We start from the raw sequence: 27,319 nt of genomic DNA, 5'->3' as shown, positions 1-27,319 counted from the left end.
CATGCATGACTATTCTTTTCCTGTACGGAATTGAAAAATTTTTTGATTCGCGCTATAAACTTTTCTTATAGAAAAATGTTCACAGAATTGCGTGCGATGGCCATAATTCGCGCCAGACCTCTACTTTTTAAGAAAAATCGAAAAGAGTACTCCAAAATTAGAGTCAAAACTGGTCCCGTCAGCTTTACTTAGCATTTACAGATATATGCAATTTGATATTGCCGAACTATTGTATATCAATGTATTAGTTGAACTCCACGAGATTCATTATCGCATTAATCGTATAGGTTTTGTAAATTCGACCAATTGCGGGGAGACGTAATCGCGAGGAGAGACGTCAACGGGAGTCGTAAATCCCCGTTACGATTATAACAATCGACACCACGAATTGATCGATCCCCTGATTTCCGTTGAGATAATAGGGGTGATTGAGTTTGTATAACACTGTGATTCACAGAATTATAAATTATATATTTCCAACACTTAGATTACACTGACGTAGAGAAATAAATAGTTAACAACTTGTTGCACGAAGATGCGATAGATATGTACGCTAGAGCAGGGCTCTTATAATGGAAATTAATGTATTAATGGACTTAGCACTATAATATATTTAGGAGAGGAGATGTATGTTCGACAACACCGAGAACCGACAAGAGATTTGCGTGAAGTATGCTACTCTCGCGCTATGTGTAGACTGCCGCGTTAGGCGTTAGTTTTTAGACTGACTGTCGCTCTTTTTCTAATACGGAAGAAAAGTTCGGTGTGGGTGTCCCCTGTGCCTAAAGAACGCGGATTCGTTGTTCCCACTTTCGTTAGGAAAAGTGAGGGTAACGAACCGCGGTGTCGTTTGGTCTGGGATGAGTAGGAAGTCTCCTACCATCGTGATGGATAGATGACTGTGTGCGTGAGAAAAACCTAGCTTGTTTTATTAGAAGGCTATTCGGATTTTCCTAATGGGTGCGTACCCGCTTTCTCCGTGTTTTAAGTGCGCCTGATAAACCCAAGGACCTCTCTAAAAACCGACTGTGTTTCGAGAATATTTTTTAAGCTTTAGAAATTCTTCAAGACAAACGGATTGAAGACACATGGCGAAACAATACAGGGAAGTGAAAGTCATGGTGGATCCTTAGGTTTATTGAGGGTCGAAGTGACGTTACGCAGGCCGGTTGTTGTCCGGTCGCGCGGGCTGGCGTGCAGATGTTTTAGGCGGCGTAACAGGTTTTGTAATTTTGCTGTAAATTGAGGTTAAAGTTGAAAAATTGCGATTTTTTTCAAAATCGATTTTCTCAACAACTGAGGGTGATGGACAAAAACTGGTTTCAGATTCCTTTTTAGCTCGTCGAGACCTATAAGAATCACCTAGTGGGTATTGCCGTGCAAAAATCGTGTTGAACAGTGTAATCTGACGCTGCGCCGCCCCACGAAGCGAATCGTGCATTCGGGCGCCACCTCACAGAGAAAACCCTAACTATCGGCGTCAACGTGTTAAACCCTGGAACTTTCTTTATGGTCCGCTATATGGTTCGAATATGGGCCGCTATGCATGCTTGAAGAAAGCAATCGCAAGAAAAGTATTTGGTTTTGTCTTAATTTTCATAATGATGTTACTGTTTAAATCTTCTTAAAGAACTTTCACGTACAATGAACAAAAATGTATATGACTTAGGCTTCTTTAGTTTCTTAGGTCCGATGTAGTTGTGGAATTTCGAAAAAAATAAAACTACACCATAAATTATCGAAAAAGAAAAGAAAAAAATTATCAGACATGCGACTAAATTCTTTCGATAAAATGAAATGTAAGCTTGCTCTTTAAGTTGTGGCGGATCGGTATCAACAGGACGCCGACAGGTCGAGGCATCAACGCGGCGCAACACCTCCCGGGCGATTCGCGGGTACCAACCGCCAACACCAGAGGGCTACTACGACGACAACGAGTCTGTCTGTCTCGCTAGCGATCGAATATAGGGTGTCACGATACAAATACCGCACCTAGCGAGAAGAGACTCCCTCTGCGTCTAAGGCAGGGACTACCGGGCATAGCCTTACTGACGAGTCCACCGGTAGTCCCGGGACGAAACGCGAATTCTCTTTTCACCTGGCAGCAACTACTCCACTACACTTCCTACAAAAAGTCTTGAGTCAGGGGCTGTCATCTGCATTGTTTATTGCTTCATTAACGGGTCGCATACAAACAAGAACGGCCCAACACACGGCTACTTTCTCTGAGACGTTGAATGATTTGTTCGATAATTTAAATAGTAGATGCCTCGTGACCCCAATCCAAACAAGTGTGCGTTTTGGCGATTTTGCTCTAACGTAGCAAGTAATTTAGGAAAACAATTATATGATACGGGAAATTGGTTTGTTGTTTCACCAAAAGGTTTCAAAGCGCTTCCTTGTTTTTTGGGATTACGACCATTTGTAAGTGCTACTTTGCGACTGTGAAACGATTTAGAAGAAGAAGGAATTTCGTTTTTAATGACTTCGCAGCTCAAGACTGATTGTTTGGAAAACTTCTTTTCCGTTTTGCGAATGCACGATGTCACTTATAATCTGAATCTTTCGGTAAAAGCAGTGCCTCTTATGATTCGGAAAAAATATTTTATTACATTTACAAAGTAGTTCTAATAGTAGAAATTGCATGCTTGATGATAATACGCCATTAGTACCGGAGGATATTATATCATAATGTGAACCAGCCACAAGTCGTCCTCTGATATTTCATCTTTTGTTGAAGAACATACTGTTGATGATAGTATCGATATACATGTTGAAGTTACTGACATTAATTCGGGCAACAGTTCGGATTCGTAGGCTCCACTATGAAAACGCCTTCAAAATTATTGCATTTGAAGAATCTTTAACCAGCTTTATTTTTTTAGCAATAACCTACGTGTTTGTGAGCTTTATAGCATTCTCTTTTACATTTGTCTAGTTCTATTTTGCAGCATGTGTATATATGTTTATGTGCATTACGTTGCTTTTTCGCTTACATTCCACCACTTATATAATTTCAAGCATGTGTAATGCTTCATTTTCCCGTAAAACATACACATTTTTTTTTTAACGGCACGATGCATGTGACGGTCTTTAACTTTTTCTCTTTTTCTCGTCGAGTGTTTATGAATGATTATGAATATTATACATACTCTGGGATGATAAAAACCTTCTTTCACATCTGCACGTGGTTCATCCCTATTAATACTATTACTTTACTTTCCAAATTTTCAAAAATTTAAAAATTTGGTTACAAAAAGAATAGTGGAACTAAGGGGAAGGAAAGGTATGTAACAATTGCATGTATTAAAAGACAACATGAGAATTTATTTTTGCATTTTATTCTACATTTTTTTATTATACATATTTTATTTGACATTTTACGGCGTGTTACGTCGCGTAACACTCTACCTAGCCCAGGCCACACACCGCGGGCAATATGGCAACCAGATGTCTTCGGATACTCGCAGCGTATCCTCCATAGTTTCAAGTACCTTCCATAAATCTCATAGATTTCCTAGAAAAGGTCCTTCAAACCAAAGAAACGTCGGTTTCGGAAGAATTTCTAAAGACTATTGTCTACCACGGCTGGACAAGGGAAAGTTAGTTTTTCTCACGCACGCTGCAACTTTCCTCCCACTAACCACTTTCTCTCGAGAGCGGTTAAGACCCTTCGTTTAACCAATTAAAAACGAAGCCTATTCCCTCACTCTCCTAAATAACATCGGCACCAACAAATCCGATGGTCCCGTGCGCTAGACACACCCATCCTTAGCCTTCCTCCGAGACAGCATCGTCTCCCAAGACAGTACTGATTTTACATCCTTCGAACGGTCAACATCCTTTAACCGGGTATACACACCCGTAGATCAGTCACTCACTCATCTCGTACATACGCACCAGCGTAACTGCCTTCGTTATAAGTTGTGGAATAAACGGTGAAATATAACTTACTCTACTGTGTCATATTCATTTAACCACCTCTGTTATCTTAACCGAAACAGGGGAACGACTACTTCGCGGCGTCGATTCACCGAATCGTAGCGAGAATTTACGCCTCTCGCTGACGCGTTTTCCTCGCGACCGCGTCTCTCCGCGAACGATCGTAACACGACGAAAGTTAACACATTTGAAGCCCTGTACAGAGGTGCAGCATTTTTCGTTACGATCTTGTTGCGATCATATCATATGTCTTTTCTCTGATTACCCAGTTAAAAATGACAAAGACGAAGAAATGTACATCAGGCGTCAATGATTCCCTATGAAAAGTATGTAGCATAATTCGCGTATGGCTTAATTTAGCTATATGAAGTTAGATGTGTCGGGAAAAAAGTAATACAGGCTGCAAGCAGTGTTGACGATGACGCACACCGTTCATGTATCAACTTCCACATACGACAATAATATATTGTCTTTCTACAAGGCATTTTGTAAGGCCCCGGGCTTATGGATAGTCCGATCATTTTCAAATAACTTGACAATTTCGGATCTATTCAGAAGATTTTCTCTCTCTCACTCTTTCTCTGTCTGTCTGTCTGTGTTTTCGCACGTTCGCCGGGAGACGCGATCTCGAAGAAGCGCGCCAACGGGAGTCGTAAATTCCCGTTACGATTGACTAATCGATGCCACGAATCGTTCGATCCCTTATTTCTTGTGGGATAATAAGGGTAGTTAAATTGAAGATAACGCTGCTATTAATAGGTTATTATATATATTTGCACGATCCAACAACCTCGGTGTAATACAAAATGAATGTTTAATATAAGATGACTACGAATGAGCACGTCCTGAGACTCTGTTCGCGTTGTCGCGTATGATAATGTATTTTGTCGACTGACTGTATTTGACTTGTTGACTGCTTGATAAGATGCTTGATCGAGACTGACTGATTTGAGTTGATAGACTGACGATTCGCTCCTATGTTTTTCCGGAGGAAAGCTTGGTGTGGATGTGCCCTTTGAACGAAGAACGCGGATTCGTTGTTCATACTTATCGTCAAGGAAGTGAGGGTAACGATCCGCGATGCCGATTGGTATTGCTGATGCTAATGAAAAGGATATGAGGAAGTCTTCCACCAACGTGGATCGGGGGGTGACTTCGTTCCTGGGGAAAATCAGCCTTTTTCCGTAGACATATGTTCGTTTTTCCTATTCGGTGACTACCCGCTTTCTCCGTGATTTTTAAGAACGCCTAATAAACTCAAAGACTTTTCCGAAACCCGGACATTTTTTTTTCTTTTTAATTTTTTTTTTATTTAGTTGTTTACATTCACAATTTGTCCGATTTGGACATTTGGTAGAATTTTTTGGCTGTTGTATCATGTGGGTGGCTACCCCCAGCGGGGTACCATCTTCGTGTTTGTTAGGTTATATCCTTTATGAGATCTGTTGGGTGTTTCCTTTTTAGTCTTCTTTCTATGCTTGATGTGATTTAATGTCACGTGTATCCTATCAGCGTTCGCTGTTGAGTGCCGAAGCGTGCAGACGTGTGTCTAGTGCTCTGTGAAGTTCGTAAAACAACACGTGACTCGAGTGATTCGAAACGAACTTAACCCAAGTGTTTCATAACTAACCAGTGGAAAATCCAACGCTCCTAATTTCTGATCCGAATCATAGCCTCTCGACTAGTTACTTCAAATTGAATTAACTAGATCGATGATGGCCCAAGTATCCCGACCAGGCTCTCTTGAGCAAAACCACAACTGCTCCGCTCTTCCTCCCCCGTGGCAAAAGGACAATATGTTTCTCCTAACATTCGAGACGAAAAACATTAAAAAGCGTAAGCTAGAAATAGTTAAAACTAACGCAATCACTAGCCAAAACAAACAGACAACAAGCGGTGTAACCGCCTATAATAGATACTCAATATTAGAATCCACTAATGACTCCATGGACACAGCCGAAACACCAACAAACCAAAATACGCGTAAAAATCCCCCTCCCCCACCTATCTTCATTGACGACGTCATCGACATTCAAACAATGAGAAAGAAATTAAGAAAGTCCATTGAGAAAGAAATTAACAAAGAAGACTACAAACTTAAAATAAACAATAACCAAGTCAAAATTCTGCCGACCAACCCAGAATCACACAGGAAACTAACCAAGCTACTAGAAACCGTTAACGCAAACTTTCACACGTATCAACCAAAGCAAGAAAGACCTTTTCGAGTGGTACTACGCAACATCCACCACTCGACTAACTTGGACGAACTGAAGTCCGAACTCCTAAATCATGGCCACGAAGTAACAAACATAAGCAACATAAGACATAGAATCTCGAAAAACCCGCTATCCTTATTTTTCATAGACTTAAAACAAAAGCCAAATAACAAACAAATATATAACATCAATCGATTAATGAACTCAGTAGCCAAATTCGAACCTCCTCTTATAAAAAAAGAGATAGTGCAATGTAAAAGATGCCAAAGGTACGGACACACGCAGGAATACTGCAACCGTAATTTCCGCTGCATTAAATCTGCAGGTATATACCCTACTGAGCAGTGCACGAAATCTCCAGAAACCCCTGCGAAGTGCATCCTCTGTCAAGGAGACCACCCTGCGAACTATAAAGGTTGCTCTGCCTACAAAACCCTGTACACAAATAAATACTCTAAACCCAGAGCAAAAGAGATAACCAATCAAGTACCCAGTCCTCAAAAATTCTCTACTACTTCAATGTCCTATGCCCAAGCAGTCCAAGGAAATCAAAACAATCCGAAAACCCATAGGGACCATTCTCATAATAGCGTTCCCAGTTCACAAAACACGGAGAACTTCGCCAGACTCGAAAAACTAATCGAAGAACAATCAGAACAAATTAATAACTTACTATCATTATTAACACTCATCATGGATAAATTAATACGCCCCGACACAAAATAAACCAAGACGCATAGCTCTTTGGAATGCCAACAGTCTAGCTCAACACAAATACGAACTAGAACTCTTTTTAAAACAACAACAAATCGACGTAATGCTCATATCTGAAACTCACTTCACCGACAAAAATTACCTGAAAATAAACGGTTATAACTTCTACCATACCCAACATCCCAGTGGAAAGGTCCACGGCGGTACCGGAATTATTATCAAAGTCAGCATTAAGCACTACGAACTTCCATCATTCCAGAAAGACTACCTCCAAGCAACAAACGTAGCAATAGAAGACTGCCATGGTACAATTACCACTTCAGCAGTATACTGTCCTCCCAGACACTCCATCGCCAAAGAAGACTTTGATAACTTCCTTGACGCTCTGGGCAATAGATTCATAGCTGGAGGAGACTATAACGCCAAACATACCCAATGGGGCAGCAGACTGATCACCAACAATCTCAACTACCTCACCACATACGAACCCACACACTGGCTCACTGACACTAACAAAATACCTGACTTACTTGACTTCTTCATAATTAAAAATATCTCGCTAAGATATCGAGATTACAATTATCGAGAATACACCTAATGGATTTATTCATAACCAACTCACCAACTGGCAGCTCTTTAGAGAAGTCTTTAATCACTCAACTTCAGCCTTAATTTCATTAAAAACTAATGAAGATATCGAAGAAGCCACGGAATACTTAAACACGAGCATAATAAACGCTATCCGCTCCTCCACACCTACTAAGACTTCTATCAGCAAACGTGAATATCCCCATTACATATTAAAAAAAATACCAGAGAAACGTAGACTAAGAAGAGTATGGCAGACCCATAGAACATCGGATGACAAACGCAAACTAAACAACGCAACTAGAAAGCTAACCAAAATCATCAAAAATTACAAAAATGACTGTTTTCATAAATATCTCGCCAATTTGTCTCTCACAGCTGAATCCAACTACTCACTATAGAAGGCTTCCAGGAAACTCACGCGCCCCCCGCAAATAATCCCCCCAATCCACCGTTCGCAAGGTGGATGGGCGTGTTGCCCTATAGAAAAAGCCAACCTGTTTGCTAAATACTTGTTTAAAGTATTTAAACCCCCATTTCTCCAAAGCTGCCGCGGACATCACTGAATACCTGCACTCTCCCTTCCAAATGTCTCCTCCTATTGAACCCTTCACTTCTGCAGAGATTATAGAATCAATCAGTCGCCTAAATCCCAAGAAAGCAGCGGTGCACGACCTAATAGGCAATAAAGCAATTAAGGAACTGCCCATAAAAGGGATTGCACTCATCACATCGATTTTTAACGCAATTCTTCGCCTTGAATACTTTTCTAAGACCTGGAAAATCTCACTGATTACCCTCATCCCTAAACCCGGAAAACCGGATATATGAAACCAGCTCCTATCGCCCAATCAGTCTTTTACCTACCCTGTCTAAACTATTCGAGAAGATGCTAACGAATCGACTCCTTCCACTCCTAAAGGATTTGAAAACACTTCCTGATCATCAATTCGGCTCTGGAAACAACATTCAACAGTAGAGCAAATCCATCGCATAACTCACATTATCAGCCAAACCCTTGAAAGGAAAAAATATTGCTCAGCAGTATTCCTAGACATTCAACAGGAATTCGACAAAGTATGGCATGAAGGGCTATTATACAAGCTTCTCGCTCCTACTACTCCATCCTAAATTCCTACCTAACCAATAGACAATTCATGGTTAAATGCCTAGACGCCACTTTCACAACATTCCCAATAGAATCTGGCATACCCCAAGGTAGTGTCCTCGGACCCCTGTTGTTCTCCATATACACTGCCGATTTACCTATATCAACAGAGATAACAATAGCAACATTTGCTGACGAAACAGCGCTATTAGCTTCCCACGCAGACCCGATAATTGCTTCATCCACTCTCCAGCGATGCCTCGACTCTATGGAAAAGTGGTTTCATAAATGGGGCTTCAAAATTAATGAAAAAAAATCCACACATGTAACCTTCATGCTCCGGAAACAAACCTGCCCCGAGGTCACCATCAACAATACAACAATTCCTAGCAGGGACTCAGTCAGATACCTGGGCATGACCCTGGACAGGAGATTAACCTGGGAAAACCACATCACAGACAAAACGAAGCAATTAAAGGACAAAGTCAAAAAATTCTATTGGCTCACTGGCCGACGATCCAAATTAAACACACAGAATGAAATTATTCTCTATAAGACCGTAATAAAACCTGTTTGGACCTACGGAATCCAACTATGGGAAACAGCAAGTAATTCCAACATTGAAATACTTCAACGCTTCCAATCGAAAACGCTAAGATCCATTATAAATGCACCCTGGTATGTCACCAATGAACTAATACATCGCGACCTCAAGATACCAACAGTCAAAGAGGAAATAGCAAAATATAGCGACAGATATAGCAAAAGAATCAACAAACATCGAAATCCCCTAATTCCTGGACTACTTGATACGTCGGACCAGATCCGCAGGCTGAAGAGACACTACCCGCTAGACCTAAACGTTAGATTCAATTAGTTATCTAAATTAAGTAATATTTACTTATTTATAATACTTACTTATAAATTATATTTATCTATAATAAGTATTAACTTATTGTAAATAATTAGCCATGTCACTGCGCCACGCCAGAAAAAATTACTGAAAATTCTCAATGCGAGAATTGATTGTAAATTTTAATAAATAAATAAAAAAAAAACGTGTATCCTATCCTAAACAGGATAGAAACATGCGACTTCTCATTCATAGATAACGTTAGGCATCGCGAAATTCAACTGCTTCCCACCATCAATTGTCATGTCACGATGAAACGTATTGGCACTCACTAGTAAAACGTACTTCGTGAAATATGAATTAATTGTAACTAATTAATTATGTAAGATAAATGTTCTTGAAACGAAATTATCACGCGCGCGATTTCCGATCGGGGCGCAGACAAACAATAGAAATGTATCCTTAATCTTTGCCTAAACTTTAGTCGAGAAATGCTCTTTAAAATTGTAAAAATCATATCGAAATTCGTTCAGTGGTGCTCGATATTAGTTCGAACATACATACGCTTACCGGGAACTTTATATTATATTATGTATAGATAGAATAATAATATGCAGTAACACGCCAGTTGCATTTTTTATTATTGGGCTGGCAACTAAGTGATTGCGGATTTTGTCTATAGGTAGTTTTAGCACATTCTTTTGTTTTGTCAACGTGTTCAAAGCACCTAACCTATATTGTTTTTTTGTTGTTTGAACTTTCACCTTTAATTTAGTAAAAAAATGGTATCAAGACGCGCATTTCAGACATATTTTATCGTATTATTTCCGAAAAGGCAAGAACGCATCGCAAGCACACAAGAAATTATACGCCGTATATGGGAATGAAGCCTTGAAAGAAAGAAAGTGTCAAAATTGGTTTGCCAAATTTCGTTCTGGTGATTTTTCACTGAAAAATCCAGTTGAAGTTGATGAGACCCATATCGAGGCTATTATCGATTCAGACCGTCATAGCACAACGCGTGAGATTGCAGAGAAGCTCAATGTATCGCATACATGCACTCAAAAAAAATTAAAATAGCTTGGCTATGTCAAGAAACTCGACATATGGGTCCCTCATTAGCTTAAGGAAATTCATTTGACGCAACGCTTTAGCATCTGCGATTCGCTTCTGAAACGCAACGAAATTGATTCATTTCTGAAACGACTGATTACTGACGATCAAAAGTGAATAGTTTATACAGCCCAGACGACACCAAAAGCTGAAATTCACCAAAAAAATATTATGCTGTCAGCTTGGTGGGATTATAAAGGAATTCTGTACTTTGAACTTTTACCAGGAAACCAAAGGATTAATTCAAACGTGTACGTTCAACAACTCGCCGAACTGCAATTCAAGAAAAGCAGCCAGCATTGGCAAATTGTAAGCGTGTTGTTTTCCAGCATGATAATGTAAAGTCCCATACATCTTTGGTCACTCGCCAAAAATTATTGGAACTAGATTGGGATGTGTTGTCACATCCACCATATAGTCCTGATCTTGCGCGTTCAGATTATCATTTATTTCGTTCCATGCAGAACTCCTTAAATGCTAAAATTTTTAATGACGCTGATGATGTAAAATCACATTTAATTCAGCTTTGTGTTGGGAAAAATCAGAAGTTTTATGAACATGGAATTATGACACTGCCTGAAAGATGGTAAAAAGCCATCGACAAAAACGGACAACAGCTAATTGAATAAAGTTATATTTCTAAACAAAAATTTTGAATTTTCCTTCTTATATAAAATATGTAATCATTAACGATTTAGTAGAATTAATTGTCTCAAAAACCAGATCAGAAATAAGATAAATGACACTACTGTTAATTCGATTTCTTAGTTTCCATGTTACTCTATTTGCTTCTAGAAAACGCTAATGATTCTCTTGAGTAAATTCATGTTTCATTAAATTTCATTTAAGTAACAGATATAAGACCTAAGTAAAAATATGTCTTTTGTTGGAATAGGAAATTTTTTAAAAAATTAACAGTAATTAAGATGTTTAATTATCAGAAATTAACAAGACAATTACTCTTAAAATACTTAGGCATTTATACATTCGTTACAAGGTGAATAGCTTATTAATAAGGAGCATTTTAATATCTTTTGTAAATATATCCAAAAATACCATATGCACAGTACATAATATAATTTATAATTTATTTTAACCTAATGGGATAATTTTTAACAAAAATTCAGTTACATGATACATGTAATGGTAAGTGAATTGTATATATAATAATTCTAACAGTCAATGACGTACAAAGTAGAAAGATCATAAACATAAAATATTTCGATCAATGTGTTTCAATCAATCATTCCTTGTGTTCAAATAATCATTTACATATATATAATTATGTTATAAAATTGTATGGGATATTCAACAATCTGTATACTACCTACAGGTATTCCTCGATTTGATATGTAAGGCAGTTGATCAGAAATTAAAATATTGTGAACACATATTTAAATCGTAGATACATAGAACTCAATTAAATTTTGTTATATTTATAAGCTCTTTCAACTTTTAAATATTATTTGAGATATCTTGATTCGTACCATATACTATATTCAGACTTATTCGTTCATTAAAAATTACTTTTCATAAAGACGAACATTATATATGTCAGGGAATATTCATAATTTGCGTATTACGAATTGGTATGAATATCTACAACAGCGTTTATTTGCGTGCTAAAGAAAATTAGTATGTGAGAAAACCTTTCTTATTCAATAAGAGACATATGAAAGGCCTACAATCATTTCTAGAACAGAAAGTTCAATATATAAATTTCAGAGTCATGTATGTATGTATTCTAAAAATTCCTTTGGGTATACAAAGAGATATGGAAGATTTTATTCCATACAATCTTCGGTATCAAACAATATCAAGATCCTTACTCAAATTGTCAAAGTACATATAACTGTAAAATGTAAAATAGGACATATTTACAATTTCTTAGGGACTATTTCTGGTTCACACCAGAATACACATTGAAGTATCGTCTGAGACTTTCTTTATCAAATGTTAGGATATTAATTCATTATTCTTGAAAATAGCTATGCTGGAAGACTAGATTAATAATGTCTACAAAATTTAACAATAAATCCTATAAAATTTATCCATATCGTTTAAATAGAATCAAGTTGTAATCAACCTACACTTCAATAAGTAATATTTCAATATAACGTACCATCAATGCCCTCGTCTTTTAACATGTTGACACAAATATAATCACTTCCATCATCGATCCAGAATTTCACCATTAAATCATATAAATTATATAAATAAATCGTTCATCGATTCATCCACCTTAATCGTCATTCGATTCATTAGGTGTATTTGGCTAAAACACTATGATCATTATCTACATTGTATTCGTTTTTGTCCCTAATCATTTTCACGATTAATGCTATTACTTCGGATTTACTTTTGTATGTAGCTGCCTAAACGAGTGATCTAGCATCAATGTAACTATCAGTTTTCACTGTAAAACTTAAGAGACCTTTGTGTTTTAGACATGCAAGTCAAATCCAGCTTCAAAGTATAGGCGGTTGTAGTTTCGCTCGTGACAAAATGTATCTTCAAACGATCACGAAGCTCGTTTACCTAACAACTCGGCTAAACCTACAAGCTATAGCCGAGGAATCGTGTTATCGCAGGATCCTCGAGAATAAAACGAATCTCGATCAGAAACGTGAGAACGGTCGATTTATCAGATACCGTGATCGAATTCATGGTATCCCTCGGCGCCAGTGAATACAACGTCCACCCAAACTCTCATAGCCTCTGGACTCGGTGCCATTAAATGATACAGTCTAGATGATGTTTTGACGATGAAAGTCAGTGACGGCTGTGGCGATCGTACAGTATTCATGTGGTCCACATAGACTTCTTCAATCGACTAAACATAAGAAAACATTTTGCGTTGTTCCATTATTATTGAAATTGTTGTTCTATTATTGAAAAATCAACTTAATATTCGACGAGTTCTACAAGTACTATCACTTATTTCTGCGTGATAGGTTGTACTATCCATATATGTAAGTAGGCAATTACATATGACAGTCTCCCCGTTTATTTCATTTCAGTTTTATGAGTACAACTCGCATTTTGACCTACTTGACCCTTCGTGTCAAATGTTCACAATTAGTAGCAATATCAGCTTTCGCAAAAAATTGTTGTTTTCTTGGATCTATTCAAAAGCATTTCAATACGTATAAATAGAATATAATTACGTATAGATGTAAATAATATAAAAAATGTATTATCTACTATATGTTTTTGATATTTTACTTGTATATTTACCATGTGAAGTTATGGTAGATTCTTGGAAATCTCTGAATAATGATTTGCAATATAATATCTATATAAAAAATGTGATAACCCTGTACATATGTAGTATACCTGGAAGTAGATCATTCCGCGCGCCTTCCTGGATGAACTGTCGCTGTAATACGACAACGTCTTCCTCTTCCGGTCGAAGACGAACCACCGTTTATTCCAGTGATGGAACTTCTTGCTCATTTTTGACAGGTAACCACTGCAACTGGTCGTATCGACCGTGACATCGTGTATCAGGGGTAACTGGTGCCCGGCGGTCTCGATGTGATGCCTCAGGTCCAGGGACTCCGACTTGATGGGGAGGTATCTCGTAAGCGGCCTCTGCGTCCATAAATCATCGAATTTACAAACCGTGAAACTGAACTGTCAAGTTAAATTACCGTTTAAACAGTATTACCATACTGCTACGCATCGAACTGCGTGAAAATAGAATCTAGAATTTATGGACACGAACGTTCTAATACATATTAGAATTTCATTTTCTTAAAAAGACGATGGAAATATAATTTTCGATGATAGTTTATTATCGTGAACATTTAGGTTTCAAAGCACTAAAAAATGACTGTGATTCGACTAATTCGTAACGTATAATTGGAAAAAAGATCAGTATACCTGCAGTTTTGCCTTTTCACGATGTTTGACCGGTTGCAGTGGTCCAAGGGTATCCATTTCGCTGGAAGTTTGTGAAAGAGGACGACTTCCGTTTCCGTCGATTATTCCACCGCTGTTATTGCTAAGTCTCTCGCCTTCCATTGATGTCCTTTGATCGTCTCTCATCTGTAATACAAACGAATATCGCGTGTTAAATGAAAAAAGTAAGTGCTACTTGAATCATATTACTTAGGCAGATATTTCCATTAAAATCAACTTAACTCATGTACCATTTGCAGGATTTGAATCACTTCAATATATTGGGTCTTCTACAAATAATCGAGTAAAATCTGTCCAATATGTAAAATAATCCAAACGATTATTCTATTAACAAGGAAATACAAATACAAAAAGAAAAAAAAATGCCAAACAGGAAAGAGAAGAACGAAAAAGCTATGCATCGTCTCTAATTTACATTCAAGCGATCTGTCCAGAGATGTATATGTACGTACATACTACGTATTATACATATATTCGCTCTCTAACCTACGGTTATTTATAAATCTCAAATCGGAGGAGACAACGCGTGAGAATCACACCTGTTTACGCTGTTCCTTGTAAACATCTTTTTCCCTTTTCTTTTTTTCTTCGAGGAAAGAAGACTTCCAAAGATAATCTTATAAGAATCGATTCAAAAGAGGATGTAACCAATCGAAGATGAAACTCTTCCCATATTTTTTTTTCTATCCGAACTTGACGAGTCAATGTCGCGTCGACCGTGACAAAGTCTTAAAGTTTCGTTCGTAATCTGGTAATTTTTCATTTCGCGGCAAGAAACGAAAGGAATTAATGGATTGCTGGAAATAATTCAAACCAACGCTCGTTAGGTCACGGCAGGCTGTTAAGCATATTTAACGAGAAAAATTTGTGCAATGAGGCGAGCCAAAAGAATGGCGTACGAGTGAGAACGATAATACCCGTTGCTTTTTGTCTTTCTTCGTCCGTTAGTCAAAGGGCTCGTGTACCGTTTTGTTTCGCTGAAACGGGCAACCCTCTTCGACAATAATGCATCATGCGTTGGCTCGAACAATCGGGGAGAACGGATTTTAAACGAACTTTCACTGAAATCGAAATTTCACGTAATAGCATTCTGTTTTCGGTCATGTTTTGCTTCGCACGTGTATTCATCGAGACTTTTTTTCATTTATGATATTGAAAATTGAATTCTAGAATTCGTGATTTTTATAAATCTGGTAAGATTATAATTAATTATATACTATTTTTTATCTATTTAGTAAGTAAGTATATAAAATATTTAAAAAATCCAAAGACACTGGAATATGTCACTATTATTCTTAATCTAAAAATATAATCATTCGTTTCTTCATTGTAATGCCTGTCTCTAAGATTGTTCTTTGCGTCTGTCACTATTTTTATCACCAAGTAACACATACAGCTTTGCTGTTCGAGTCTCATAAATTTTCTAAACGGTATAATTTTTTACTCTCTTATGCGAGAGACGAAACGTTATTCAATTGTCATGCAAAAATTCCTTATTGTTAATAAAAAATAAATAACGAAGCAGAAAACAAAATGCAACGTTAAACTAGTTATAAAAGATATATGTATGTAAGTCCATTTAAGACCATTCACACACTTCGCCTATTTATCACTTACTCGTCGCCGACGAACGTGCTTCTTTTTGGTCCTGTTCTTCATGTAACTCATCCACATCAGAGACATTTTGAAATCCTCTACAGTACTACTACTATTTCCAAACAAAGAGATAAACGGGGCAACGGTACTATCGTACAATTACAAAACAAAATATCTTCCAGTACCCAGCATCGATGAGGATTATCCAATGATCGTTACTTTTAATGAATTCCAATATTCGATTTTTTAATTAATTCCTTCGATTATAAACAAACAAAATATATAAGAAGCTTCGGTGAAACGTGGTCAGACACACCGAGCGGTTGAATTCTTCGGTTCGAAACGGATGAACGACAGTGAAGAACTGATGTCCACGAACGAACGTTCGTCGTTCAACAGGCTGGTCGCAGGTTAAAATGCGTCTCCCTCCCTCTTCTCGAAATCTTGTTCTACGCTCGGGAAATCAGTGGCTCATTCACGAACAAAGTCATTATTCGTGGCACCAAAGCTGCCGATGACCATCCATTTGTTTAACAATGATACAGAGGGGATACAGAGTTGCTTCTGTATTCTGCGTAGCATTTGAGGAATCTGCGTCACTGGGTTTTATGTGAATTTTATTTGACATCGAGCGTTGCCGTGAAAAAGTTCACGTAGTATTGCGGAGTTGCGTAAGTCGTAAGCCGACGAAAACAATTTTTGTTTATCATTCTTTGATCGAATCGATGTCACTGTTCGTTTTTTTCTCTCGTTTCTTCTTTTCCTTAGCGAAGATGACGAGATTTGAAATATGAATCGCATTAACGTGGGTGGAAATTGTATAAATTGTTGATTTTATTGTCTTGGAATGCTCAATGAATTCAAAGGTTTCGAGTAAAGCTGAAATGTCATTCGGAAAATAGTGATCATTCGAAAAAAGATATCACTGGACAATAGTTGTATCTTTATGTGCAATTTATGAATACATATCCAAAACCTTCTAGACATTGTTAGTAACGTATGAAAATATCACATAACGTTGAAATGACGGTTAGTTAGCTAGACAATAGTACACTTTCATAGCGAAAAGATACGACATACATATTTCTGGGACATTTAAGATTTTGAATAGTATATTTCTTCATCTTTTTTATACTGTAAAAATGCTAGATCGACATTTATAGAATACTTGTACTTTCATTTTAATTACATACTTTACAAGTTGTTAGCAAAGTTGCACAGAGTTGTTACTTCTATCATCTTTTTTCTCGCCTTTGAATCGCGTAAAAACGATATGGCCATTGTTTCGTATATTATGCGTACGATTGAATTACATTTGTAAATTTTTCTTTTCGCGTAGCTATAATCGTGACAATGAATCATTGAAAAAGGTGGAACGAAAGTAAGGCTGAAAAAATTTCGTACAGATTGAAACGCTGAGCTGGCTAAATCAATAACGCGACAAAAATAAAAGGAAGACCGACAGGAAATTCATTTCAAATTGAAAAGTAACTCCTTTTGTTGTTTCGTAACAATTCATCACGAGTTACTGTTAAGTCGAAAAGCTTTTTTCTAGAAGCTATGGATATGTCGATATTATGTTTTGAACGTAGGTAAAAAATGAATTAAGTTTTTTCTAATCATATTAAATGTTGGCTAAAGGAAAATGGAATTTATGAGGAAAATTACATCTTGAAATTGAAATTGATAGTGATGGTCAATTCGCAAATTCTATTCGCACATAGACGTTGGTCGATTTTGCAACATTGACGTATCGAGTCATTCGAGTCCTAGATACGCAAGTATCATCGCAAAAATACACAGCCGGCGACGAAAGCGTTCGCTCCAGAATGTAGCGGATATTTGTGAAATACGCGTTCGGAAGTTCGTGTTTCTCTTCAGTACTGTAAACTACGTATCGTGAAAGACACGATTCCATTACGGAAATGAGACTCGTTTATTAATAAAATCGTCTAGTGCGCATGACATTGTGCATTGATATTTTTTATTCAGCGTATACGAATTATACAGTTCTTCTTCGTCGTTTTATCGTAAATACTAGAGCTAACAGATCTTGAAGATTATTATGATAGAGCAAACACTCTTTACATGAGACTTTTGACTCGTATGAAACTACACATCGTCCTTTCAAAATTTGCAAAAATTCTACCATTCGACACGTTGAAATACAAGTGTATACTGTTGATAATAAGAAGCGTGTTTCCATCAGCGGAAAAAAAGGGGTCATCACACTCGAGACCTTCCGCTATTTGAAACGACGAGTCGACAAAGGAAGCACGCGAAAATCGACGAGTTCGTGGAACACATACGAGGAAGCGATTCGTGTTATTCCTTACGGTTGACCGTAAAACTTCTTCGTCCGCGCGAACAAGTAGACGAAGCGAATTTTTCAGGCTCCGGTCGAAACAGAAAAAAAAAAAAATAACTCGACGTCGCCTGGTCTCTTGCGATTGTGACGCTTTTCGAATATGCTGCTAGGAGAAATTACGTCTTCCTCGAATCAGGTCTCATCGCGAGTATACAAATGTTCGTCGATCGTTTTGAAAATATGATTTTAAATTTAGAGATACGACATGTTTGAACAGTTTGACAGTAAGTTTGTAGAAAGAATCGTTTGATGTTTGACGAGTATCAATATTTCCTGAAAGTTGCTGAGGGGATGATTGATAAATTTATATCGATGATCTAAAATTCCTATAAGTTGTGACCCTAAAGGAATCACAAAGTCATTTTTGGAACACTATTTCATGATAAAAGTTGAGAATGAAAAATGTCTAACTTTGGACTAAAGGAAAAAAGACACAAAGAACCCGATTATTTCTTTTCCAAATAAAAATACAAACTACTAATTATATTATCAGTAGAGATAAATTTACGCAAAAAAGATTTGGCATTACCCTTCTTATTATCCAATAGAAATGAAAATAGGATTCCTAGTCGTTACTTTACACATACCTATTTTAGAAACAGCTCGTACAATGAAATCATAAAATGAAATCAACAGATATCCTAAAAGATGAAATCTGTATTGTAACAGGATGTTAGCACGACTATAACATTCAGAAAGCTATCCAGAAATTGGCAAGTTAAACACCTAGTCCAGATCAGATTCACTGCGCGGTATACATTTACGGTAACTTCCGAAAGGAATTGTCCGACGTCTTCCATGTTATCGAGAGAAATAAACATAGGAAAGGCAAGCACCTTCGTCTTATTAATACTCGAAAGCTGTCTTTGATAGTACTAAAGCGACATTTTTGAAACAACGTGACATATTACACTATTCCGGAAGTTTCGTCTGAAAATCTTAATAAACATGTCATGATTATACAGTAATTTCACGTGTACATGCAGCTCTCACGGTACAAGTCTCGCGTGTATATTTATGCGTTAATGAGCACTGCCCGTATGCGATAGGAGATGATAAATATTAAAAACGCGTATCAGAAAAATTTTACATTAATATTTACGGTGATTCGTGCATATCGAGATTCGTATAAATATCAAAAGAACAGATTATAATGTACCGCGTGTGAAAATATTCTTATTATAATGAATATTGAAAATAGTCTGGAAATTAATTTAATCTATAAATAATATAAAGAAGTCCACATACTACGAATATAAAAATAAATAATACAATCAATAACGTTTCTTTAAATGATTACCAAATAAATATATTTATCTTATGAGCTTTCACTTCGATGAAAAATTTCACATCGTGGTCATGCTTGCTTCATTGCAGTCATACTTTTGCAAAGGTGAAATATTCCAACGATGGTTATAAATGTAAGAAATTAAGTTAAATATTCCATGAATCTTTCTTTTTTAATAGCATATTACAGATTCTTTATATGAAACAAGTTTCCCGTATTAAAACTTTTCTTAGTGTGCAAGTAATTTAAGATCTGTCTTCGTTTCATTAAAAGACATGACATAAAGCTACTCCTCGACCCCGGATGATTTCATTGAATCCGTTAAGTACAGTGGTCGCCGGTCGTAATTACTAAAATTAGGCTGTCTAAGTGAATGTTCTGGATGATTGAAACGATCGAGTAAGTTTGACATACACGATCAATTTTCTCGTTTTCAAAACTTTTCGAATAACAAACTCGTTCGCTGTTAATTCTGTGCTTTCCTCCATTTTTTCTTGCATATTAAATAATACTGAATTAATGTATTAATATATTAATATTAAGTAATATAATGGATATTAAATTCCAAACAAGCTACGATCGTGAAATAAGTAACGAAATAGTGATTTTAGAAACTAGTTTCTGCAAAAATTATAAAACATATGCTATTGATAAAAAGTATGAATTAAAGAACAGGTTATGAAAAAGTAATACTTATAAACCTACTGACGGATGGAATATAGACTAAATACAATTAATGATTTAAATTCGTGTAATTTTGAAATAGAAAGATTGTACATACAATGATTTGCAATAAGCAGTTGCTACAGCTTTTAGAAATTTTCCAAATTTTTCACTCCACTGCACTTATTTGTCCATCAGTCTGTTTTCAATGCATTTTACACAAACCAAACCAGAAATTGATTCGAATTTTAAAATGAATAAACATCCCATCGGATGACTAACCACTCAACTTTTATCGGCATCACGGTGAACAGTAGATAAATATAGCGACGGGACCTTTTGTTTGCTTTTTGACGATAGAACTTTTAAGCTGAAACTCGTCAGTAGCGATAAGAAACAGAATTTCCTATAATTATCGATTTTTCTTTTTGTTATATACATATGTATACCACCAACATTATCCGTTTAATTTTCTGTTTCATTTTTTGTCCTAATCGACGTAATTAGAATTCTATCATTCAAGTTTAATATAAAAGATCAAATGTGAGACAATCTCATTTCAGTGTTTTCCACTTGAAATGCTCTAAAATATTTGAAAATATGATCTATCTAACATATTGTAGCGGTAGATATTTTGACAAAACTATCAACGATTAGAAAGCCGAAATCGTGGAGCAAAGAGAACCATGACTCATTTGAAATCTTGTCAAATGGCCCTGACTTAATTCCGATGTTCAGACAAATTCGTAACAAAATTTCTTTTCACTAATTTTTTGCTCCCTTCATACAAATTAGAACGCGGCTCGACCCGTCAAAAGTCTTCGACATTTCGTTAGCCAAGATGAGTTATAGTTTTCTCGAAGCATGAAAGTCTTGGCATCTAGACGAAATATGCGTCTCTTCTAATTTACCCTAAACCAGCTTTAAACATTCATGAGAAATTGCTGTGTCACGGTCACGAGTTCAGTCTCGAGTTAACCGTCTCGTCAAGCTTTAATGATTGTGAATGCCACGAAACTGTTAATAAGCACTTCCTAATCGGAAATGTGCATTTCCCTTCCATCTGCACTGACCAAATTTTTCTGTATAGGACCATTTTTCATTCCGTTTTCAATAGAACAAATGTTTGCAAAAGTTCATTAACCGCTAATCGATATTTTTCATCGCGAACATACATATATCTATGTTTTTGAAGAGTTAGTATTCTAAAAATATATCACCTTAACAGCTACTAATTATAGAAAAGCTAATGAAGATGCAAATTTTGGAGGAAGACTTTTTTATGTACTCACGTTATCATTTTGGAGCAGACTGTAGGAATTATTCGAAGGTCCTGGACTGGATGACGTGAGCTCCGAAAGTTTGCTACCAGACAATTTCTCGTTGGTTCCACCCTCTGCACTGTCGCTGCTTCCGCTACCACTATAAATTTAGTGTCGTTAATTGATTTCTATTTTCAAATGATCATCGAAATCGCATTGATAAAAGAAATTCAATTTATTCCTAATGACAAGGATAAATGAAAACTTGTACGTCAATTTTTTAAATTAAATTGTGCCTGCGGTATTTGCACTCTAAAGTTAGTTACTTTCCTATTCATATTGATTTTAAAATTGACTTTAAAATATACATAGTTGCCTTGAGATTATTTATTTTATAGTTGAGTTAAGATTATAATTAATCCTCTATAATAGCATATGTAACATCGGAGTTACGTAATCATATATCTATTTTATCTTTTTGTTTGTTAGCATTGTTTCTGTACTATTCTATTCTGCCGTTGTAGCATCGTATAATTGCACCAAAAGCAAATAAACTCTGACGGATCGCAACATTTTTCTAACAATAAAAAACGAATAAATAAAGTATATTCCTATTATCCTATATATCCTTTTCACTCATATTCAAACTATATGTCTACTTAAACTAGCAATATGTCTACTTTTTTCCACATCTCGGAACACGTCAAAAGAATCTAAGCTGGCATTGACAATAATATCTGCGGTGAAAATTTTCGCAAAACAAATCGATATTGGAAATCACATAGATACGAAAATTAAGCGAAGGATTAGGCACTAATAATTTACAGCACTAATTCAGAATTAGGAACGATTCGATGCATCGTTAACTAGAACAATACGAAATTTTCGACCAACGATTTCTACAGTATTTCGACAGTTACAAAGAAAGTCAGAAAATAAATGGAACGAGATAAACGATTGGATTGTTGGTTGGTAACGAATTCGAAGCAGCCATAAGCACCGTGGTAACCGGACCATACGAGCAATGCATCTTCCAACTGATTTACGTCAACCGCATCGAATATCACCGGTTTTTATCTTACGTAATCACCAATGTGATCTTCCTTCGAGTGCTTCTCGTTTCGCGTATCGAACACCGTCCCGTAAACTCGAGCCACGCGAGATCGCGAAAAAAGCCGGAGAAGGCAGCAGGCTCTTCTAGCTGGCGAGGATCGCCACTACCAGCGAGGCCATAGCCGCAGCAGGTATTATTAAAACCTAACAAGTACAAAGTGACTCGGTCGACCGGTTCGACGGTGCCACCAGCATAGCATTTAATTCTTCTACAATGTTCAACCGAACTCGACGACACTCTTTTCAATCCCGTTGCTATGGAGACGTTGTCCTTGGCCCCCCAGGAACAGGGTCATCTTTTTCATTTCGTTTGCTCCTTTTGCCGAGCTCTCAGTGTCCATGGATGTGGTCATTGTCAAGAGGTGGAGCCGTAGCAGACAAAAAGAGAGAGAGAGAGAGAGAGAGAAATATATATACAGGGTGATCCTGTTAGGTACAATCGTCTCTTCTGTTACCTTATTGAAGAGGAGAGAATTCTTCAAAATGACTGTTTTATCGTTTTCTTGTAAAAATGTGCAGGAGTAAAGGTTATAATACATATGAGGAAGTTTCAAAATATATTTCTGGTATATTGATTTGGCGAAGAAAGGCTATTATCTTCGTATTTGTTAAATTGTAATTTTGACTAAGAGGTGTGATCAAATATACTATAAAGTTGTCGTTTAAATGAAAGCATTCTTATGGATATCTTGCCGAAATTTGAGTAAACTACTTGAAATAGAAGTTCTTTGATAAACGAGTATTAGATGCGAGAGAGAGAAAGAGAGAGGGAGAGAGAGATGATATTTGAATAGAACGAAGAGATCAAATTTATCTTAACTGTTAAGTTTCTTTCTTTGGTAGGATCGTACATTCAGCACGTGCTGCAAACAAGAGTGACATCAATTTTGTAGTTTATGGATTAATTTATAGGAATTAACAGCGGACAATTCTAATCTTATTGAATTTATTTTGAAATGTACGCCTCGATTGGAACAGAGCGCTTCTCTTGCTATTACTCTCAGAAGCTATAGAATGCTTCGTCATTAGTTATGCAATAAGTATTGTATAATTATCTAAGGAACTAACACACAATTGTGTTAATTTTATACGTGTTACAAAGATCAGTTGTCCTCTAACATGAAACACTTTTTCTTAAAATTTCCTACATCTTCTCGACCAACCAAACATTTAATCAATAAAAATTATAAAAAAAAGAAAAAAATATGTAAAAACAAAATCTTTCTAAACTCACAAGTACCGATGACGAAATTCGCGCGAGTGCGTTTCCAAGGGTCGATAGAAATTTTTATAAAGCCAATCCTTGCTGACAATGTAAAAGCGATTGCTGGTTAGGAAAGTGATCAAGCTGCATCCTCTGAACCTAGCCTCGTTAAAAACGGACGCACCCACTTCCCTTGCGTTCATTCTCGTGCATTCTCCTCCCTTTAATTCGCACCCTCCCGATCACTCACGCGACCACTGTGCCTTCTCCAGAAAAATCCTTTAACACAATTTCAACACGACTTCTGACAACTTTTCAATTGCATCATTTTACTATCAATTTCTTATTTTTCTCTAGAGTAGACGATACCACGACGTTCTTCAACGATAAATATTTCCTTTCTTTTTCCTTGCTCTTCGTCTTAATGGATTCCTTGACTGCGTTTTCACCTTCGAAAAATGCACGCATCAGCATGTGGAATAACCTTGCGAGATTGCGTCTACACGTATGTCGTATATTTTTTTAAATTTTCTTTGAAATTTTGTAAAATTCTTCTCACCAAATAAGATTAATCTCTAACTTTTACTCGAGTAGATAAAAATATTTTGATAAATCTCATGGTTATAAACGGAGATGATTCTGTCAAAGTATATTCTGACACTTTCACATTTGTTGTAATTTCTATAACATATATGTACTCTGTTATCAAGGCTCCGTTTGCTTATGAGAAACAAGGGTTATAGTCTGCCAATGTAATCTGAAGTTTAGAAATCAATAATCGTTACAGATATAGGTATACATAAACAGTTTGGTGTTAATATAATGATATAATTAATAAAATACGATACCAATAAGCAGTTGAAACAAGACTTTCTGACAAAGAATCTCTAATTATTTATTAATTAATTTTGCTTATATTTCTTCTTTCCACAGTGTTCGTTTTCTATAGTCTCTTCATTTATCAGCGACGATTTCTTTAGGTCATCGATCGATCTTTTGGACTTTCTACTCGATTCCGTCCCACGATAAATCTTAAAGCCGCGCAATACACTTTTACGAATACTACCTATCAAATAAATCAATCTTTATACAGCTGGACTCATCGTGTTCGCATTATCGCAATGTCCCTTCCTTTGTTATGATCTTACAATGCAACGATGCGTTCTTCTGCAACAAACGTTATTCGAATTGCATTTACGATTCTGATTCCATTCATTATCACGAAACTCTATTCCTCGTAAATCGTTCGTTGCTTTATTTTCAAATTAAGAAGAGGAATACTCGAAACACGAAACGGATTTTACCATCGATATACCCGTAAAATTTGATAAGATTCGTATATGTTTCGTTCGAGTTGCGTTTATCTTATCACTGAAATAAAATTTCACATTTTTCTGTTACAATCGTGATTAAAGTTCCACGATTTCTTCATTATCAAAGACAGTTACTACGCGATCCGTCGCTCGTATGAGCTATCCAGAAGTTAAATCGATAAATTTCACTTTTTACAAACTTCTCGACTGTAGAATCAAAGCTCGATATGATTAGAGTTCAACTTTTCCTAACGGTTCTGCTTCCGTATAACACATATATTCCTCTTAAGAACCATCCTCTATGCACGTGTTACATTCTCGAAGCCTTAAGATCCATTCATTTATAACTCTCGTTTAACTCACAAAGCTCGTCACTTGGAACTCTATATTTTTCACTGACTCACGCGAGATTCCTATAATATATATTTGTTCTATCTGTTTCTAGATCACCGAAATCCTGCCTTCTAGCAATAAGCAACGTCTATCTTATCGAGTCTATCCAAACTACCAGAGTTCCTACTCAATGTACACTTTCATTAACCACAACGAGTAAGATGACGAGGAAACGACGTGTCAACAGCGTCAGCTAACCGCGGAAAGGCAGCTCGTTGCAACAGATACCGTATCGTTTGATAATACCCCACCCAAGCGTATCCAAGTAACGCGCGGTACAAGCAGCAGAGCCGATAAAGCGTTTTATTGCCGGCAGCGTAATCAACCGGACAATCTGCGATCGTCGACGCCGATTCCGATGCTTCCTCGCGTCGCTCCTTCTTACCTATCAAGGTTGCTGCGACGCCTTTTACTTTCGATGAGATTCCCGTTTCACGAAACTGCCCGATTAAAAGTGACGCGACGCGAGTAGATCACGTGCGCCATGTAATTCTTGCACAACCCGTTCCATTTACAAACAAAGGAAAAACTCGTGACTATTCGTTACGTAAAGGTCTATTAAATGTTACGGAAAGCTACATCTTGAGTACGTCTTAATCCTGCGAAAATCGTGCTTCACTTTTTTCTTTAAAAAAAGAAAATACCAATGTTTAACATAAACTAGTCAGAATCAGAGTCTAACTCATTGATGATCGGTGTTAACAAACATGATATCCATCATAAGCGATATTAATATTGTAGAAATCACTGGTTAACGATCTTTATAGATTTATTTATTGTGATTTAAACAGGAAACGATGGTTATTTAACGTGAACTTAATGCACTAATGTGATATAACTAAGACAACTAAATTGATCATTCACAACTAGCAACTTACAATTAACAGCTCATAACAACTCGGAAACTAATGATTAACCAACTCGCAACTCGCTCTCAACTCGACTTGACTCAACTGACGACTCACAATTCACAATTTACAACGACTCGACAATTTACGAGTAACAATTAACGCGCAACTACTCGTAGCTCCCTCGCAATTCTAGTTGCAACTGACTAACGGCTACCTTTCATACCACGGTTTTGGTATTCCTAGCACGCACATGTGTTCCACAGATGTGGATGACCCATGATCAAGTACACCTTTTTTAATTACCCAATGCCGTAAAGGGCCACGGGTATATGGCCCATCGAGATTTCCCATCTTTCTCGCCCCGTCAGCACTTTCATTGTTTTTTACCTGTAGTTCATCAGAATTTAGTTGATCGGGATACTACAACATGCTGAAAACATATAAACGTGTCTGACAATATTTACAGAAATATTTACACGATATTTTAACGCATAACAAGTGAAATCTTTTGTTCTTGACATCTTGGCGTTTGTATACAGCTCAAATTATACTTTTCAGTTAAATCGATAAATTAAATTGTACCAATGGTTACTCTTAAGTCCCGCGACCCTATTATATACTATAATCCATCCTTCGATCAAGATGGCCACCAGTTCTATAAGCATGCTTACTCGGACCCGCAATAATCCTAAGGAACCGTCATAAGATTTAGCATTTTTTACTTTGTCAAGGCCCTTAATTACTACAAACATCTTTCAAGTCGAGAAGCTCCTTAGGGTTATTGCTCATTCAGGTAAAACATGGGAA

The 27,319-nt window shown here is 36.8% G+C and overlaps 1 protein-coding gene across 3 annotated transcripts in view; it reads right to left on the bottom strand.

The window, feature by feature from the left end:
• Window positions 1–11,597: 11,597 nt before the first annotated feature.
• LOC117211038 (pleckstrin homology-like domain family B member 1) overlaps window positions 11,598–27,319 on the bottom strand; it is a 62,271-nt gene continuing 46,549 nt past the window's right edge. For all 3 annotated transcript variants that reach the window (XM_033454596.1, XM_033454597.1, XM_033454598.1), the window contains 4 exons: window positions 21,669–21,798; window positions 14,423–14,587; window positions 13,874–14,131; window positions 11,598–13,370 (listed from right to left, as the gene is read on the bottom strand). In XM_033454596.1, coding sequence (XP_033310487.1) covers window positions 13,182–13,370; window positions 13,874–14,131; window positions 14,423–14,587; window positions 21,669–21,798 — 742 coding nt within the window. In that variant the 3' untranslated portion in view covers window positions 11,598–13,181. The remainder of the gene's footprint in view (window positions 13,371–13,873; window positions 14,132–14,422; window positions 14,588–21,668; window positions 21,799–27,319) is intronic.

Source organism: Bombus bifarius, unplaced genomic scaffold (genome assembly GCF_011952205.1).
Source record: "Bombus bifarius isolate JDL3187 unplaced genomic scaffold, Bbif_JDL3187 scf7180000008214, whole genome shotgun sequence".
NCBI lineage: Eukaryota > Metazoa > Arthropoda > Insecta > Hymenoptera > Apidae > Bombus > Bombus bifarius.
This window is presented reverse-complemented; position numbering and strand designations above follow the sequence as displayed.